This window comes from Acomys russatus, chromosome 19, assembly GCF_903995435.1.
Source record: "Acomys russatus chromosome 19, mAcoRus1.1, whole genome shotgun sequence".
Lineage (NCBI taxonomy): Eukaryota > Metazoa > Chordata > Mammalia > Rodentia > Muridae > Acomys > Acomys russatus.
The window spans coordinates 27,230,023-27,250,293 of record NC_067155.1 but is presented as its reverse complement, the minus strand read 5'-3'; the positions used below and the strand labels follow the sequence as shown (position 1 = coordinate 27,250,293).

Genomic DNA, 20,271 nt, shown 5'->3' with positions numbered 1-20,271 from the left:
CAGGGGAGGGAAGCTAAGCCCAGGAGAGAGGTGGGCGGTAAGCCCAGATCCAACAGGGAGATGGGAGAGGCCACAGCTACAGGGGTGGCTGGGGCCTTTCCCCTTTTTGTTCCATTGATGCAGCAGAGGTGGCCCCTGTGCCTGTGTGCATGCTCTCCTGGGCTTGCATACTCAAGATTTCCTTTTGTTCCTGCCTGCTTACCCTTTGGCCCAGGAAGGTACTACCCAGGTTTCTTGTCTTTGCTTTCCTTTGCAAGAATGGCTGTGTCCCACTGACAGGGTTTTCCTGGGAGGAAATGAGGGGACAGACAGTCCAGTTTCCCTAAGCCCTTTCAACAGGCATCGACGGTCACTGGATGCATAAGCTTGCATGTGTGCCCAGCTTCCTCTCTCCTATTTTCTTTGGAATGTTGAAGAGGTATCAGTTAACAAGTCACAATGCTAGGGGCCCGGATCCTGCTAGGGGCCCAGCAGCCGTGTGATTCTCAGGGCCTGTGTGCCCTTTTTTTGAGCTTCTGGCTTTCTGTGAAAGTTGCACTTTGGCTATATATGCTCAGGCTTTCAAACTTAGCCTCGATGGCTTAATGTGATGAAGGGCGTTTCTGCCCCATGGGGCCCTGGTGAGTCAGGGCTGGCCACTGTGGTTCCTACCCACGCCTATCCACTGGTTTGTAAGGAAACCAGACACAGTAGAGTCAGCATGTTGGGTGTTACCCAAGTGTGACACTGAACCTGGGAGCCACGGATGGGGAGCACGTGGTTACGACTGAACCCTAATGGGTGTGTGGCTACTGTTCAGAATTCCCTCTCTAGAAAGTCATGGGAAGGTTTTACTTGTGGGGATCGGTCCTCTGCTTCCACCACATGGCTCCTGAGGGGGCACAAAGTCAGGTCATCAGGCTCTGCACCAAGCCCCTTTACCCAACGAGCCATTTCAGAGGCCCCGGCAATTTGGAACTTTGAACAGTAAAGAGCGAAGATGGATGTAGCACGGTTAACTAAACAAATGCGACCAGTGATATCTATTACGCTGTGAACCCCAGCAGCTCAGTGGAGTAAGATGGTTGAAACCTCACCGCGGCCTTTGCAGCCAGCAGTATTCCAGTTTCAGAAGTAAACAGGGCCTCCGAGGGCAGGAGGAGGAGAGGGCAGTGCCGCACCCTTAGGCCCTGTTCTCGGCAGTGTGGACCCACTCTGTGCTTAGCCCTTCCTGACTTCTTTTTTTTTTTTCCCCCTAGTCTTTTCTCCAGCTCCATAACAGCCATAGGCTTCCAGAATTGGTTGAAAAAGAGTCCATACAGCCTAAGCAGGCTCTGACCCCATTACGTAGTTAAGGATGACCCTGAGCTCCCAAGGCGCCTGCCTCCACCTCCCAAGTGTTGGAATCACAGATGCGAGCCACCGTAGTTGACTCTTTAACTCAAATTTCAGGCCCGACAACTGAACTTAGACCAGGCTCACTTCTCTCAGCCAGCTGGTCAGTGCTTCATGGGATATGCGCTGTGGATGAACACCCAAGCGAGTTTGGAGAATACGGAGCTAAAAAACCACTTTGCTAGGCTTCCAAGGCATGAGGCGCAGGGCAAGGGGCACAGGTCTCTCGGGTCCTTATTATGTTGAGATGGACTCCGAATTTATAGGGGAAAGAGGTTCCAGCAGTCTTTTTCATGAGTTATGGGTTTATCCACACAGTCGCTCACCTTTTTAATATGATAGAACAAGCTTAAGGGATTTAGTTTTCCACAGACTAACGTTTTGGTATTCTATCATCTTGGGTAAGTCATTCGATCTGCTTGGGCCTCATTGTCTATTCTCCTTATTGGCCTAAGGATTGTCCAAGATCTATGTCTGTATTTCTTTTTTCGTTGTTGTTTGTTTTGTTTTTGTTTTTGTTTTTTCGAGACAGAGTTTCTCTGTGTAGCCTTGGCCATCCTGGACTCACTTTGTAGACCCAGGCTGGCCTCGAACTCACAACGATCCGCCTGCCTCTGCTTCCTGAGTTCTGGGATTAAAGGCATGCGCCACCACGCCCGGCTCTATGTCTGTATTTCTATGTCTTGATATTGAGCCTGCCCCAGACCAGGTATTTGTGTGATGGCATGAGCTTACTACAGAGAGTGTGTACAAGCCTCTGAAAGCCACTCAGTCGCCACACCGGAAACATTTGGCTGCCTGCCAAGTGCCATGAGTATGAGGGCACTGACAAGACTCCCTGCTTGCTGAAGGGACATGCGTGTCAACCGATAAGCACAAAGTCATGCGGCTCGGCCATGGAGAGTATGCAATGCTCTTGCAGAGGGTCTGAGTTCAGTTCCCAGCACCCATGGCAGGCGGCTAACGACCACCTATAGAACTTGGTTGTACCCTGGCCTCACCCCCAAGGCCAGGCTCCCTTGCAGGCTTGCTCTGTGTGCAAGACTCACACACTTCAGGCACGGTCAAATGTCTTACATAAATGACAATCTCATTTGGGCATTGACCCAGGCCCTGGGATTGAGAGAAGACAAGTGGCAATCTATTCCTTACGACTAATGCAATTGTTAACCGAAAAAGCCAGTAAGTAGACAGGAGGCCTTGCTTATATTTCCTGCTTTTAGTTTTGAAAGAAAATAAATCAAAACAATTAGTTTAAGGTAGAAGGTTTGTTGTTGTTATTGTTTCTTTTTTTTTTCTATTTTGTTTTCTTTTGTTTTGTTTTGAGACAGAGTCTCTCTGTGCTAGCCTCGCCTGTCCTGGACTCGCTTTGTAGACCAGGCTGCCCTCGAACTCACAGCGATCTGCCTGCCTCTGCCTCTTGGGTGCTGGGATTAAAGGCGTGCGCCACCACACCCGGTGTTTCTTTGTTTCTTTTAGGGGTAGAGAGATGGCTCAGTGGTTGAGAACACCTGCTGCTCTTCAGGAGGGCCTCCAAGTTCAATCCCCAGCACCCACATCAGGAACTGTACAACTGTATGTACCTTCAGCTCCAGGAAATTCAGTGCCCTCTTCAGGCCTCTACTGGTACCAACACACACACACACACACACACACACACACACGCGCACACACACACACACACACACACACACACACACACACACACACACACACACACACACACACATACACACACACCTAAATCAAAGAAAGTGTTTTTGTTAGACCAGTATAATAAAGCAGTGCCTCCCAACTATTAAAGTGAGTGTAGATGAATTTTAAAAATTATAAACCTACCTCGCTGGACTTCATATGTACTAGGTGTTTAAAACTGTGCAATACAGGGTTGGGGAGATAGCCTGGTGATTAAGAGCACCGGCGGAACTTCCAGAGGACCTGGGTTTGATTCCTAACACGCACATGGTGGCTCAAAACTGTCTCTAATTCCAGTCCCAGGGGGATGACACCCTCCTTTGGCCTCCTAGGACACCAGGCACTCAAGTGGTACCCAGACCTACAAGCAGATGAAACACTCAAATGCATAAAGAGTCTTAAAAGTTCACAAACTAAAGCTATGAAATTCCTCATGCCAAGAAATTCATTCCTTACTCTCCTAGCTGTCAAGGTGACCTGAACCACTTCTGGGTGGCCTTCCCGTTCCTTTCCCACTGAGCTGTTGAGAGCACTTAGGGTGACCATGACCGGAGGTTGTAAAGTGTTAGGGGTCTGGGCTGCAGCACCAGAGGAAGCTTCCTTCTTGGGAGTTGAAGTGGAGGTGGTCTGCAAGCATATGCTAAGCAGAAGGTTCTAGATAGTGGAGAGCAGGTGATAGGAAGATGGGAGGGGGCAGAGGGAGGGGGGAGGGGGGAGGAGGAGTGACGAAGAAGGAACAAGTTCAAGGAGGAATCTCTTACCAGGCTCTTGTTGTATTTTGTGGTTGTTTTTGAACCAAGTGATCTGAGGCCTGGGGACACCGCTAGCTTGGCAGTCTAAGGTTGTGGAGCTGCTGATGGATACTCTGTGGTCGCTGAGGTTTTGAAGCAGGTGTGGGGCTTCCTGATCTAGTGAGGAGAGAGAGGGGGGGCCGTGGTTACTTTTAGTGCGTTAGCAGGTGGACACTTTAATCGAGACAGAACCCGCCCACGGGTGACCGAGACCACAGGCGTCAGCGTGCGGGTTGCCCCCCTTTTCTCTTCACTCTATTAAAGCGATGGTTTCCTTAATGAACTGTGACGACGACACATTGTAAGGTGCTAGAATCAAGAACCAAGCTGGGATCTTTGTTTTTAGATACTGATATCATGGGCTTTGACCGGCCAACTCACGTCCTTCTTTGGTAAAGAAAAGCTTTCTAAGACTCAACTATTTCATATATTTCAGGAACGGAACATGAAAGACATGGTTGTGTGTGTAGAGTTATAATCTTTTAAAGAATATTTTTATTACACGTGTATGATGGGCCAATGCAAATCTTTTGCCTAATTTTGTTTTCTGACTCGAACCCCATGGCTCCTGTGTTTGTGCTGAGTTGTATTGGAATGGGCTTTGTCATCCCGTAACCTACATTTTGAGGCAGCAGACCAAACAGGAAAGTTCTGAAGCTTCCATTGCTTTATTGGTCACTCCCCTCCCTCCCCTCCCTTCCCAAATGCAAGCAACGAAAAAGTTGATTCAAGAGGCAGAGGCACAAATATGTAGGGTTTTGCACTATATAATAGCACAAATATTGTATTTTATATTATTTCCTCTTAAAACATACAAATATGGTACAATACAATTCATTTTTAATAAAATGCCAACCAATATAGTACAGCAACAACAAAAAAATGAATTTAACACATTAAGATGTAATACATTATAATATTAAAATCCCACACAGGAACGGCAGCGCCCCCAGGGCCCCAGTGAGTACAGTGTCCCTGTTTGACGAAGTAGTTAGTGAGTCCTGTTGATGTACATATATTCTAGCGAGGTGGGGATTGGACAGAGGCGCTTCCTAACCATTTCCTCCCCCCCACCCCACCCCGTCCTTCTTTCCCCACCTTGGTTGCAAGTCCTCAGACAGAAATCCCAAAGGTTTTGCCATGACTTACATATTCTGCACCTAGCCTGAGCTTTCTCTGGCCAGATGTGGTCCCTCATCTTAGGGCCTTAACACAGGGGTGGGGGTGGGGGTGCAGCTTGGTTGTGGTTAATGCTACAAAGTGATGCTGCGGCCTGGATTCCGCACCCCTGCATGAGTCTCCTGCGTGCCCCCACGCCTTTCTCTTTAAATTCCTGCAGGAAAACTCTGAGGATTGGTATTCGTTAAGGCCGTTTTTTGAAACATACGAGGTTAAGAAATATATCCTCATAGAAAAGGGCAAAGAGCAGTAACGGGGCAGGGCTACTGTGCGTTAGGACGGCTCTCAAGGGCTTTGGTTTCCATAGCTTATCGTCCGTCTTGTCATTTTACAGAAAATGAACTCTGAAGGCATGTGTTGGAGCAAGGGCTGGCTGGTTAAGAACTTTCTTCTAGGGTAGGCCGCGTGAGAACGCTCTTATTCTCTGCCTCTTTCAGTGTTTCTCCTCGCCTGCCGCCCTTACAGGCGGAGAGACGCGGCCGCCGTGTCTCTGTGTCCACGGTCTGTCTGTGCAATCGGCCAAACTAGCTTTTCTTAACTGAACATGCAGCCCGTGTAAGACTTTCAGTGTACGGTCACTTGTGCACGCCTGCTCGTTACCGTGTTGACATTTTTTACAGAGCATCAAGTGGGGTGGGACAAGCTACTAACGAACACATGGCCCAGCTGGTGGACAGATTTTTACCTAAAACACAGGCTCAGCCCACTGATTCCCTAGCTGCCTTCAGCATGGCTTTTACTACACTGAACAGCGCGTCACTGCTCAGAGGCCTTACAGGAAGTCTGGATGCGCGCCCTCTAAAACGCAAATTTATAATAGCATCTGGACAGGCAGGTTTTGAGTTTCCCTGACAGCTGTATGTAAAAGAAAGTGGTTTATCTTAACAAAAATGCTGCAAAGAACACCCCAAGGGCCTAGTTCTAGGACGAACTTCACCCAGCAGCACAAAGAACCGCAGAACTCTTCGTTTAGACCCAGGCTTCCCACACGCCTTCTGAAGCATGCAGCTTTAGGATTTTATGTGTGAGAAATGCTTTCTATATGCTGAGTCTCTCTCTCTCTCTCTCTCTCTCTTTTTTTTTTTTTTTTGCCTACAGTCTACAGGAGTATTCAACCTAACAACTGTATTTTGTTAATTCCTATCTACTTTGTAACACTGTGTTACAAAGTACATGGCAACCAGACACAGCTGGTTCATAGATTAGAAACCCATGGCTAACACAGCACAGCGGACCTGTCTACTAAAATAATCTGAATTAACGGAATCTTTTTGCTAGGTAGCCAAAGACAACTGCCCACAAGGGGGTTCTTTGAGGTATGACCCCCAGGGTTCCTGGCAAGGCCCCAGGACCCTAGATGTGGTCTCTTTTCTCCACGTTTGGAAGGAGCTGAGGAGCCAGCCTCATGATCCCCTACCCTTTGGCCAGTCTCATCTCTAGGAGCTTTCTCTTTCTCTATTTTGTCCTCATCTCACTTTATATCCCAAAAAGGCAAGGTTGAGTGGGACGGGGTGGGGTGGGGTGGGGGGTTGAGGGGGTGGGAAGAATCTATACAATACTTTTTTTTTTAAAAAAAGAAGATTCTTATGGAAGGATTAATTATACAACAAACAATACATGGGATTCTTAAAGCTGTCTCTTGGAACACACATCTTCTCACAGGGAAGGGACATGCTTGCATGAAGCTCCCCCCCCCAAATCCTTCATTTTGTCCTATTTTTCTTTCTTTTCTTTTCTTTTTTTTTTTTTTCTTTTTCTTTTTTTGGCTTCCTAAAAGCTGAGCCCCAAGGCCTCCTGACTGGTGCTGAGGTATTGTTTCCTGAAGGAACACATTGCCTCAGAACAAAGAGGCCAGGCCAGAGAGCCATAGGTAAAACTCCAAGACACAATTGATTATTCTTTCCTCTGGGCTGACAACTTCCAGGCTACCGATTGTTTTCACAGCATTTGGGGCTCCATAAAACTGGCACATGGGGGAAATGCTATTGTTTACTCTTTCACACTTGACAAAAGCAATTCCCACGTGAAAGACATGCTTAACCCTGGGACCTAGTCGGAGGAAACAGGCCGGTGAGTTCCCAAGCTTGAGGAGTTGCCATATTGTCACCTCCTATCAAAGTGCCCAGCCAGTGTGTTTCTCAGCCATGCTGTCTTGGTCGTGAGTGCTGGCTTCCCCCACCCCTATAGCTCACATACAAAGATCAGTCAGACATGGAAACAGAACAGTGCATATTAAAAGTACCTTCCCTTCAAATGCAAGTTTAAAATGTAATTGCTCTTTTTTTTTTTTTTTTAAGGTATGCACTCAAATAGTTTTACTGCTGGCTTTGTTTGTATTCTTGCAATTTCTTAATCCCCATAAACATGCTATTAACATTTGCATACAGAGAAGGTGGCCTGTTCTTTTTTGAACCGGTAGACTTTTCCATAGACATTAAGAAGATTGTTGTAAGTCTCTAGTCAAGCTAGCCTGTATTTTCTGCACACATGGACTGTGGACCCCGTCAAATGTCATCAAAGCACGAGGAAGGGCTTTAGAACAGTGCCCAGGGGCCATGAGTGGTTAGAATTGAAGGCTTGCTACTGTTTCACCTCCTGTCAAGGGCTTTCAGGCCAGTCCAGCGCAGTGAGGAGCAATGTCTAATTGCTGGAGTTCCTGTTGAGGCAACACCTGTGTGGTGGACCTGGGGTGGGCAGAGGAGGGTACAGCTGACTTGGCGGGCTTTCACAATTCACGTTGGGACAAAGCTTTACTCTGGAATTACATCAACGTCTTGCGCCCCTGGGACCCATCTTAGAACCCCCAGTTTAAGGTCAATATACTTCATGTAAAAAAAAAATACTTTCAAATAAATAAGCATTATAACTTGTTGTCCAGGTATTATTTACAAATCAAGAGCAAATGAAATAGTTAAAAATAAAACCAGGTAGACGCCCGACAAAGACTCAAATTCAACTGTACTCATTCTGTGCTGAAAAATTAACTTATTCGTGTCCATCTTTGGCAGAAACCAGCATTTGCTTAAATTATTCAGTTTGTGCAGCTTCACAAGTTAAAAAAAAAAAAAGAAAAAAAGAAAAAAATATATATCTCACAAGAGGTTGGCATCAGAGTGGAAGAAAAGATGAGTCCCAGGTTGCTGCTATCGGAACACAGAGGAGGAGGCAGAGTACAGGGCTCTTCAAATGCAAACACACACACCAGGCGGCCCAGAGAGTGCCCCGGGCCAGCGGGCACTGGGGCTCCTTATATTACGCTATCAAGTCCAAACTGATTTTGGGGAGGAGCCTCTCCTCCGGGCCTGAAAGTTAGCAACAGTAACAATAAACCAAGATGATAGGAGACAACTGTTACTTTTCAACCAGTCCTTTAATGTTTGACATTACTTTGTGTGGTACAATCATTCCTCCTGCTTTTAAATTTGGAGATCCGAGACAAAATAGCCTTTTTGTTGCAGTGCTCACCTCTAATGACAACATCTGTTTTCTGAAGGACTTCTTCCCCTGTGTATATGTTCTTGGCTCTGCAGGCATAGGTGCCCGAATCTTCCAGGGACACATTCTTGATGAGGAGGTTCAGAGTGATGGAGTACTCTTGGGTGGTGGCCATCCTCTGCTTGCTGATGCTGTGGCGCACGGTTCTGTTGTGAAGTGTCCGGAGCAGGAGCCAGGCAACGTCTGTGTACAGGAACTTACTGACCACACAGGAGAGTTTCAGATCCTCTCCTTCTGCTGGTATCTTCTCCAAGGCAACGTGAAAACCATCTGGCACATCTAGAAAATAATAAGGAAGAGCTGCAGACCAGGGTCTCACAACGAGATGTATTCATGGTACGGCCTATTTATTCCCACGCGGATCCTCTAAGCGAATGTCCTGTCTTTTTTTGTGTCAGGGGAGATGATTAAGCAAAGCAGGAAGGAGCCTGTGGAGCTGAGCCCACCCCAAGTGACACGGGAAATGTAAAAAACCAGGGCGGGTTTTGGGGGAGGTTGACTTTTTCTTATTTGCCCCCAGTTGCTCTTCATGGTGAAATGGTTTTCCTAACTTGGAATAAGAACCTCATTTTGGGGCTGGAGAGATGGCTCAGTGGTTAAAAGCACTGCCTGCTCTTCCAGAGGTCCGGAGTTCAATTCTCAGCAACCACATGATGGTTCGTAACCATCTATAATGTGAGCTGATGCCTAATAAATAAATTAAAAAAAAAAAAAAAGAACTTCATGTCTTTATTACATACAGTCCTCTTAGTGGGAAGCTGACATCCAAGGAGAGTAAAATAAAAAAATAGCTTAAGAGCAAACTGTATTAAAACCTAAAGCCTGAAGCCGGGTGTGGTGGCGCATGCCTTTAATCCCAGCACTTGAGAGGCAGAGGCAGGCGGATCGCTGTGAGTTCGAGGCCAGCCTGGTCTACAAAGCGAGTCCATGATGGCCAAAGCTACACAGAGAAACCCTGTCTCGAAAAACCAAAACAAACAAACAAACAAACAAACAAACAAAAAAAAACACCTAAAGCCTGTGTAGAGGAATGCCAGTTTCAAACAGTTCCTGAGGAGAGCATGGTAAAGCAGGTAAGAGCCAGTAGTCACTGTCAGTCCTCCCTGGCTCCACAGTGGCCTCCCCCTTACTGCTTCTGATAGAGTCCCAGGCCTTGCTGTAGTCCAGGTGGCCAGAGGACAACCGGGTTACTCACACACTCACTCAGGCTCCTCTTGGGTCTAGTTATACACCAAGTGCAAAAAGATCTCTTCTGAAAAATGTAGGCAAACCTGGACCTGTTTCCAGAGTCTAGACATGTTCAATAGCTTTTGGGTTTTTTGTTTTGTTTTGTTTTTCCTTCGACACAGGGTTTCTCTGTGTAGCCTTGGCTGTCCTGGACTCACTTTATAGACCAGGCTGGCCTCGAACACACAGAGATCCATCTGCCTCTGTCTCTTAAGTGCTGGATTAAAGGCGTGTGCCACCATGTCTGGCATGTTCAATAGTTTTGTTTTGTTTTGTTTTCAGTTTTTTGAGACAGGGTTTCTCTGTGTAGCCTTGGCTGTCCTAGACTCGCTTTGTAGACCAGGCTGGCCTTGAACTCACAGCGATCCACCTGCCTCTGTCTCCCGAGTGCTGGGATTAAAGATACGCTTCCCCATAGGCCCAGAGCTATGTTCAATAGTTTTAAAAGTCAAATTTAGGGCTGGGAGCATATCTCAGTGGCAGAGAATTTGTCTAGTATGCATGCACTCCCGGGTTTGATGCCCAGCACCAGAAATGGGCAGAGATATAAAGAAAACCAAACCAAACCAAACCAAACCAAAAACTGTCCTGAGGAATGGGGCATGGTGATGCACACTTGTGATCCAAGCACTTGGGAAGCTGAAAGCAGAGGATCAGGGGTTCAAGGTCATCATTACTTATATAGGAAGTTGGAAAGGGGGCCTGAGCTGCTTGCGATGGTCTCAAACCAAATCGAAACAAAAAACCAATGAGGGATGGTTTTGAAGGCGGAGGTGTTGCCCATAGCCATTCTGTTTAAGGTCAATTCCCCTGTTTTCTCTACATCTCCCAAGTCCCGCCACCCCACTCACTCCACGACAGCCTATGCACTTCCCCTGCCCCCATAGTCCTTCCAGAACCATCATTTGAGCTTAGGGCTACAGGTTCCTCAGTGTCACTCCGGAATATTCCTTTTTTTTTAAAACCATGGCTGCTGGCCCTGAACTGACTTAGTCTCAATATCCTCCCACTGCTTGTTGCTGGTGATGTATCTATATTTGAGCAAAGAATTTGGGCCAACATTTTACAAAGAGCTTTGAAGATGAAAAGCTCTGTTGCCTGTTGTTATTATTATCCTCCGCACACAAAGCTATAAAGAGACCTTTAAACCCTAAAGGGGACAATAGTCCAAATTTAGACATCGTATCAGCTCTTTCCTAAATCTCACTTTGCTTGTTTTTTCTGATTTTTCTGGCTTTGGGCTGTATTATAAAAATGTGTCGTCTGAAGAAATGCCAAAGTATTCAATTGAAACCTGGAAGCAGGTGGTAACAGCAGCCTATGAAGTGGTGGTGGTTGGGGAGCAAGGAGCGAGGGGAGACGCTCCTGGTTGAAAATGACAGTCAGAGGGCGTGAAGGAGGACACAGCAGCTATGTCACGTCTAAGCCAGCAGTCAGGCGTCTGAAGGAAGCAGCTACTCTTCTCTCCATTTTGAGCATCTTCCATGTGAGACAAACACGGTCACCAACGCCACCCACGCAGATGGGATGAGAGAAGAGGGCCTGCACACAGCCCTTCCCCATCCCCGCTGCCTCATCCTGGCGGGTTGGCACCCATGGAACCCAGTCCCACCACTCAGGTTGTGTACTGAGTCTCCATTTACTTTAGTGATCTGAAACTTCCAGTGGAAATAGCTCACAGGTTTCCTGATGGAAGATTTTGTTTCTCTTTGCCGAGCACCACCAGGAATCTCAAAATAAAACGCATTTAGGCACCACACTGGGAAACAAGAGAGAGATAAGGTTTCATCTTCCAGTTTCTTTTTCTCACACACACACACAGACACATAACACACACACACATAACACACACACACACAGACACATAACATACACACACACATAACACAACACACACAGACACACACACACACATAACACACAGACACACACACACATAACATATACACACAGTGGGGGTCAGAAACACACACTCACACACACACATAACACACACACAGTGGGGGTCAGAAACACACACTCACACACACATAACACACACACACAGGGGGGTCAGAAACACACACACACACATAACACACACACAGTGGGGGTCAGAAACACACACTCACACACACATACACACCACACACACATATACACACACCTGGAGGAGAGAAAATCAAAACAAAACAAAACAGATCCATCTTGCAAGCCTGTTTTTGGAGTGGAGACACAGTTACTAGGACTGCCCATTTTTGAATGAAACCCCTTCAGCGTTTTCTTTTGATACACAGAAGATGGTAGACAAATAAAACACCTTTAATTGTTTAATAAACCCAGAAGGGTTTTCTCCTTAATACTTTTTTTTTTTTTAAACCTTGAGTACAAAACCAGACATAAGAAAAGTTGCCCTCAGTAGGGTGTGGTGGCACACGCCTTTAATCCCAGCACTCAGGAGGCAGAGGCAGATGGATTGCTGTGAGTTCGAGGCCAGCCTGGTCTACAAAGAGAGTCCAGGATAGCCAAGGCTGCACAGAGAAACTTTGTCTCAGAAAAAAAAAAAAAAAGAAAAAGAAAAAGAAAAAAAAAAAAAAAAAGAAAAAAAGAAAAGAAAAGTTGCCCTCCAGCAATGTGCATCCATCCAGGGTGGGACCCAGCCACAGTCTCCTGAGGGGTCCAAGCAAGATGTTGGCCTCACTCAAGGGACAGCCAATCAATCTCCTGTCTGGAGAGCATGCCTGTGTGGAGCCTGCATTTTTAAATAGAATCTGAAAAGGGTGAGTGTCTTATTTGGGACACTGAACACCGGCAGCGACACTCCCCGGGAGAGCAGGAATGGTCGCTTTACAGCTTCGCTTAGTTCGCAGGCATCTGGTGCCAGTGAGCATCAGAAATAGGAGGTGGCACTGTCAAGGATGTGGTGGCCACAGCCAGCTGCTTCTCTCCACAGAGGAAGGGAGGCTATTGTGTTTAAGAATGGGGACAGGGGGCTGGAGAGACAGCTCAGCGCTTAAGAGCACTGTCTGCTCTTCCAGAGGTCTTAAGTTCAAGTCCCAGCACCCACATGGCTGTTCACAACTCTGTAACTCCGATTCCAGAGGATCTGACACGTTCTCACAGACATACGTGCAAGCAAAGCACCAATGCAAATAAAATAAATAATTAGGGAAAAAAAAAAAAAAAAAGAATGGGGACATAATTAAAATGAGAAGCAATAAAGCTCCAAATGGATCTTTACAGGATTAAAAGTTTAGACAGTCACATTAGGGGCTGGGGGACCTGAGGGATGGAGCTGGCCTTTGAGGGGCACTGAGTATACATGTACATCTACATGCATGCCGGCAAAACACCCACAAACACAAAGTAGAATAAATAAACATAGAAAACCAAAGTATTACTTTGGGTCAAGCATAAGCAACACACACACACACACACACACACACACACACACACACACACGGAACACACTTCCTACTAAATATACTATACATAAGATATATGTACGTATGTTCTTGTTTTCTCCAGAACACATACACATAGTGCAAGATTCCTAAAAGTACCTAACCTTGAATAAGTCTTGGTCTGAGTGTGATGGGGCACACACCTTTAATCCCAGCCTTGGGAGGGAGAGGCAGATGGATTTCGGTAAATTCAAGGCTAGCCTGGCTTACATATAAGTCCCTGGACAACCAAGGTTACATTGTGAGATCCTGTCTTTAAAAAGAAAAAGTTTGGAGCAAAATTTGATATAAAAAAACACAATAAATAGTAAAACAAACAAACAAAAACAATAGTGAACATAAGCATTTCAGACTATTATCAATCCAAGCCTAAACTTTCCAGGGCTGGTAGAAAGGAGCTACGGGGAGAAGCAGATCCTAAGACGTTTAAGTCATGAACTATTTTCAGGCTTAAGATGAAAGTTTCTGTGTTTCAGAAGTGCTGTGAGTGTCCCATAGGCATTTCCTTCCTCCCTCAGCGTGTCCTCTCCCAGAACACACTCAGACCCGAGTGAGAAGGGTCCTGCCTGGGCTGTTAGAGGGCCTTTTCTGGTTGTACCCTTCTTTAAAATGTGAACATCTATGGCCCAAAGGTACGCGCCTACCCTGAGCCTGTCACTCCACTCTAGATAATGCCCAGGGACCTTGGGGGCGCAAAATTTCCAGAAAAGACACATGGTTCCCAAGTCTGCCACTAGATCCTTCAGTCTCATCCTCCGCCAGAGGGCTGGCCTCCCTAGTCACAGGAGTAATCCGTATGCTCACGGCTAAGTCAGCACGCAAGAGGTGGCCGGAGGAAAGTCTCAGTGGGGAGTGGTGGTCAGGGATGAAGGTTGTGGGTCAGAAGTAGGCACGGATGTGGGCATGGCTCCCACTCACAGGGCTCGAGGGAGAGGCAAGGGCTTAGCAGCCTGAAAGGTCCCAGGTCTCTAAGCCCAGCCTGGTTGTGAGGTCCTGACCAAGGCACAGTTGTCCACAAGAGGCCGGGATATACATAAAAGTCTGTAGGATAAACTTAGGTATCTGAGTCAGTAGCTAACAGAGGGTTTGTGGGCTCCCCGCTGCCTCTTGCCCTCTGCTCTGAGCACACAGGGGGAGCCCAGCTCTTTCTTCTATCTCTTCATGTCCGCCCACTGCCCTTTGAGCTCCCTCTCAGAGGCTTAGAGCCAGGACAGGGATTTGGAGTATTGATTAATGGTTTGTGTGGCTGAAGGCCTGAATTTTATTTCATGGATTTTAGATTCATTAAAATGTAAGCAGAGCAGTGGTGGAGTACATGGGTGTGTGTGTCTGTTTCTGCTGAACACAGGGCTGTGGGCAAAGCTCAGTGGCAAAGCATCTGCCTGATATCGTGAGTTCAGTGACCAGGAAAACAAAGCCCTAAATGTTGACTTATATTATATTAAAAATATAATACAGGGTTTCAAATATTTGGTTTAAATGAAATCTTTCTTTTTTCTTTTCTTTGTTGTTGTTGTTTTTTTGTTTTTCCAAGACAGGGTCTCTATGTGGTCTTGGCTGTCCTGGACTTGCTTTGTAGACCAGGCTGGCCTCGAACTCACAGCGATCCGCCTGCCTCTGCCTCCCGAGTGCTGGGATTAAAGGCATGTGCCACAACCATGTTTTTTTTTTTTTTAAGCCCCCAAGATGGGGCTTATTATTTTAGTCCTGGCTGTCTTGGAACTCTCCTGTAGACCAGGCTGGCCTCGAACTCACAGAGATCCAGCTGCCTCTGCCTCCCAAGTGCTGGCATTAAAGGCGTGAGCCACCACATCCAGCCTCTAAAATGGTATTCTATAAAATACGTGAGCACTAGAAAAACGTTTTAAAGATTTGCTTTCTTTTTATTCTATGTGTATGTCCGTGTGTGTGTGCACATGTGTGTGCAGGTGCCCCAGGAGGCAGGAAAGAGGGCACCGGAGCCCTGAAGCTGGAGTCACAGGCAGTTGTGAGCCACCTGATGTGGGTGCTGGGAACCAAACTCCAGTCCTCGGCTGCAGCAGCAAGTTCTCTAAACTACACAGAGCCACCTCTCCAGTCCCCAGAAATGTTTAAGTGACATACATGGGTTCTACCTGTGAGACGGTGGCGGTGGTGCCACCAAAGGGCAAATTCAAACACAACACCACTGCTGCAACTACTGAGTGATTCTCGGACATGCACAGGCTGATGACACATCATCTTCCTGGGGGACCTGGGCCTGTGCTGACATGTCAGAACTATGTGCGCTGCTTCGCAGAAAGCACCATCAAACCGTGCAAGCTAGCGGACTCTCATTCAACACAGATGTGTTCAAAGTTCAGAATGCAGGCTGGAGAAATGGCTCAGAGGTTAAGAGCACTTCCAAAGGTCCTGAGTTCAGTTCCCAGCAACCACATGGTGGCTCATAGCCACATATAGTGAGATCTGGTGCCCTCTTCTGGCCTGCAGGTGTATGTGCAGGCAAAACACTGTATATATACATAATAAATAAATCTTAAAAAAAAAAAAAAGGCCGGGCGTGGTAAAAAAAAAAAAAAGGCCGGGCATGCGGGCATGGTGGCGCATGCCTTTAATCCCAGCACTCGGGAGGCAGAGGCAGGCGGATCGCTGTGAGTTCGAGGCCAGCCTGGTCTACAAAGTGAGTCCAGGATGGCCAAGGCTACACAGAGAAACCCTGTCTGAAAAAACCAAAAAAAAAAAAAAAAAAAAAAAAAAGAGAGAACTGTTCCATCTTTCACCTTCCAAGCCACATACGCTTTGACTATGAACTCAAGATTGTAAAAACCTGTTTCCAACCAAATATAAGAACAATGCAAACCTCTGTATTTAATTAGTCCAGTGGTTTTCAACCTTCCTAATGCTGAGAGCCTGTAATATGGTTCCTCATGTTGTGTTGACCCAACCATGAAATTATTGTCATTGCTACTTCATAACTGTGACTTTGCTACCATTAAGAATCATAACGTAAATGTCTGTGTTTTCTGATGGTCTTAGGTGTCCCCTGTGAAAGGGTCATCTCAACCCCCAAAGGGGTCACGACCTGCAGGTTCAAACTGTTGAATTAGTCCAAAGTGCCTGGATTTACTCCCAGACTAATCTTTTTTTTTTTTTTTAATTTGTAAAAGATTTATTTATTTATTAAGTATACGGTGTCTTGCCTGCATGTACACCTACACACCAGAAGAGGGCACCAGGTCTCATTCTAGATGGTTGTGAGCCACCATGTGGTTGCTGGGAATTGAACTCAGGACCTTTGGAAGAGCAGCCAGCACTCTTAACCTCTGAGCCATCTCTCCAACCCTCGCAGACTAATCTTCGTCTTCCCCAGAAAAGGCCTTTCCTGCTTGGAGTGGACAGAAAGGGATTGTTCCCTTCTGCTGCTGTAAGGTGAGACTAGGAGGGGCAGACCGGGGGTGCAGGGTGGAAGGGGGGCTAGGACCAGGTCTTGGTCTAGGAGGCTTCTTCCCGTGGCGTTCTCCCCTCTCCAGAGAGTGCAGGCGCACTGTCCGGGTCTGACCAGTGAGAATGACCTCAGGATCTGTGGCTCTCCACGGCCCAAATTCTCAGGAGCTTGGCTCCCTGGTTTCTATCATGACAACCCTGACCATTTCATGAATGCAGTCCCACCTATTTCTTTCTAGAGACTTCTAGGCAATGTCAGCAGCCTGCTCTGTGCAGTGTGAAGTTTCCAGAGGGTTGGCAGACTGCCCAGGTTTCCTCAGAAATTGGGGGAGCGTGGAGCCAGGCAGTTGTTTTTAGACTTTGAGCAACTTATTTCCTTCCTGAACTCATGGCGGGACATAGGGAGTGCCATTCGTGTACCCTGCAGGTTTAAAGATTTGTAGAGACCATCAGGCTTGAAATTTTCAATTCTTAAATGCTCAGAAGTAGCCCATTAATTATGCTGAACAAAACCCACTCTCAGCTTTTGACAGGAGCGTCTCAATTCCCAAAGGGCTGAACTACTGCAACTGTGGACATCCAGGTTAAAAAAAAAAATACCCACAAAACAACTCCCCCTCAAAACCACAAAACGAAAAACCTTTTAACATTATGGAAGGCGGGAGTGAACCATGTGCCAGCCCCAACGGTGGGCCCTGAAGGGGTCCAAAAGTGAACATGTAAGACCCCAAATTTAGAATCCAGTCTGGGAAAGAAACACAGACAAAACGGAGAGAAAGTTCGGGGAAGTGGCTCTTTAGGAGAAGCTATAGAGATGTGGGATTCTATTCCTGAGAGTAAGGATAGAGCCTGACACGTTTATGGAATGTTAAAAGGAAAAAAGGAAAGAGAAAAAAAAAAAAAAAATCACCAAGGGCATTAAAAGCAAAGAGGGTGGAAGAGAGCAGGAGCTCACCCAACTTCCCTGTAGGCGGAGCCCGTAGCGCTTACCTGTGACGTAGAATTGTATGTGTCTCTCCATTGTTCCTAGTTTATTGGTAGCTCTGCAGCTGTAGATCCCAGAGGTTCTCGAATCAGCCACCACCAAGGTGCTAACCGTCTGCAAAGAAGAAGAAACCAAGTTCAGCTAGGGGGTGGGATCGATTGGAAAAGCCTCAAGCAACTGGGGGGGGGGCGGGGGCGGCGGCGGGGGCGGGGGAGGGGTGTTCAACGATTCCATTCCAGAGCCTTTGAAAGGGGAAGGTATTGTAGGGCTGGCAACCTCAGCAAGCTCTGCTGTGGAGCCCCAGCACGGATAGAAAAATAACAGGAAGGCAGGTCCTCAGGAGACCGGAGCCCATGACATCCGACGTACGAGGGTTCCAGGCTTATCTCGGGCCGCTGGCAGGACAATCACAGACCTGCAGCTGAGGTGCGGGACTGCACGTCCCACCCCACCAAGTGGCCCGTCCACATCTGGGGGGCGGGGCGGGGAGGAACAGGTGAGGCTCAGGCCTTTCCTTGTTTTGGTGACCTGAGGGCACGAGTACCAGCTGTTCATTTTAGGCGTCTGTGGGAGGCATGGGAGCGTGAATCGAGCTAGGACAGAAGAGAGGGTGCCTCAGCCATTTCTCCTTTGTGCTCAAAGGATGCGGCGTGCAGCCCCCCCACCCCGGGCAGCCCCCGCAGGGGAAGCTGAAAAGCTACGACAGTCATGTGTGCGTGTGTATGTGTGTGAGTTTATAAAGTGTGTGTTTTCAGTACTGCAATTCTTTGTATACAAAACGAAGCTATAAACTGCCATTTTAGAGCTAAGACGTAGCATGCTTGCCCCGGGACAGCGGTCAGGTTGATATGAACTCGGAATTACTTTTCAAACTAAATAATGGCTACTATAATCATGAGGTGAAAATCTAAACAGGCTGAAGACTCGTCCACTGTTTGCTTTAAAAGAAGAGGTCAGAAATATGGACACTCTGTGAGCACTCATAGACCTAAGACACCATTCCGCGAATAGGTAATGAAAAAAAAAAAAAAAGCTTAAAGCCACTCTGTCATTCTTCCAATTAGAAACAGATAACCAGAAGTTGATCCGGTCACTTAGCGATCGGAGTCCGCGTCCTGGGACACAGATAACGTGGTCACGGGCTGAGAGGCTCTAGGGAGTTAGGTGCCCTGGCCAGGTGGTTCCTGCGGGAGCATCCCCACAGCCGACTGCGCTTGGGGGAGGGGCTTAACGTTGTCTGAGCAGTGAAGTAACACAGTAGACATTTTACGCGCGCTCTCCCGGCTCCTATTGCAGAGGACTCCGGTTTGATTCCCAGCGCCCACGTGGCAGTTTATAACCTCCTGTAACTCCAGTTCCAGGGATTCTGACATCCTCTTCTGGCCTCCGTGAGCACCAGGTGCGTATGTAGTGCGCATGCGCAGAACACTCATGCATGTAAAATTCATTAAGTAAATCTAAAACGAAGGCTAAAAGCATACTCAGTGTCGGCGTCTCCCTCCAGATGGTTTCTTGGTTTGTTGGGGGCGGGGTATCTGCTTAACCACACCCACTCCTATATCCTCCCCGTGTTAGGGAACTTCCGGGTAACGTGGAGGGCTGCGCTGCGTGGTATTTTTCCTTCATCATGTGACTGTGAAGGCGCTACTAGGATGTCAATAAGTAGACAGAGGAGGATGGCAACCCCCACAGTTAGTGACTTTTAAGGTTCAGCCGCCTCTTTCTTTACTTTGATTGTTCACTTTAACGGAAGAGTGGGAACGTACGAGCTCAGATAGCCAGGCTTCTCTTAACTATTATCCACGCCAAGAGAAGGCATGGAGGACGTGGGCGGCTGTGTGAGCTGAGCATGTTGGGGGCAGTGCGAGGGGAGCCACTAGCTGATGGTGGCTGAAAGGACAAAGAGACGATCAAGTACTTTGTGGCCCCCTGGATTGTCTTGGGGATCTGGCCTCTGCCATGTCAAGGCTCTTCACGGGGAACTCAGAACTGAGTGGCTGAACTGAGGTTTCCTCTGCACTCAGCTTAAGCCCAATCTCCTGTTGAGTTAAGTTCTCACTGTTCACCCTAAAGGACCGCGTCAGCTTATTTAGACTCTTGGACCTATTGTTGTCCAGTGAGCAGAAACCCCCGTTTCTGTTGGCCCGACAATATTTGACATTTCCGACAGTCACATTTGTGCTGTTGTTAAAATGACTTTGATTTTGCAGAATTCAGAGGAACTGAGGAGACGTGGGGCTTGTGGCAAGGTGAAGGCAGCCTTCCTGTGTAGGTTTGCCACATTTAAGATCTGTGCATGGTGCGCCGGAGAGATGGCCCAATCATATGAGCTTATGCTCTTGCTGAGGACCAGGTTTTGGTTTCCAGCGCCCACATGGTGGCTCATAACTGTCTGTAACTTGAGGTCCAGGGGCTCTGATGTCCTCTTCTGGCCTCGGTGGGTCTCAGGGATGCACACAGTACACAGACATGCATACATGTGAAACACTCATATAAAGTAAAATAAATAAATAGCCCTGCCCAGATAGAATGGTCTGGAATGGTTGCGGCTATTTTAGTTTTAGTTTTAGTTAGTTATGGCAGTTTTTTTTTTTTTTTTAATTTTTTGAGACAGGGTTTCTCTGTGTAGCCTTGGCTGTCCTAGACTCACTTTGTAGAC

General features: G+C 47.2%; 1 protein-coding gene across 1 annotated transcript in view; it reads right to left on the bottom strand.

Annotated features, from left to right (window-relative positions):
* Positions 1 to 20,271, bottom strand: part of Flt1 (fms related receptor tyrosine kinase 1) — a 160,526-nt gene that overhangs the window by 65,088 nt on the left and 75,167 nt on the right. Inside the window, exons 11-13 of the mRNA XM_051162859.1 lie at positions 17,618 to 17,726; positions 8,505 to 8,813; positions 3,831 to 3,977 (exon numbers count right to left, since the gene is read on the bottom strand). Coding sequence (XP_051018816.1) covers positions 3,831 to 3,977; positions 8,505 to 8,813; positions 17,618 to 17,726 — 565 coding nt within the window. The remainder of the gene's footprint in view (positions 1 to 3,830; positions 3,978 to 8,504; positions 8,814 to 17,617; positions 17,727 to 20,271) is intronic.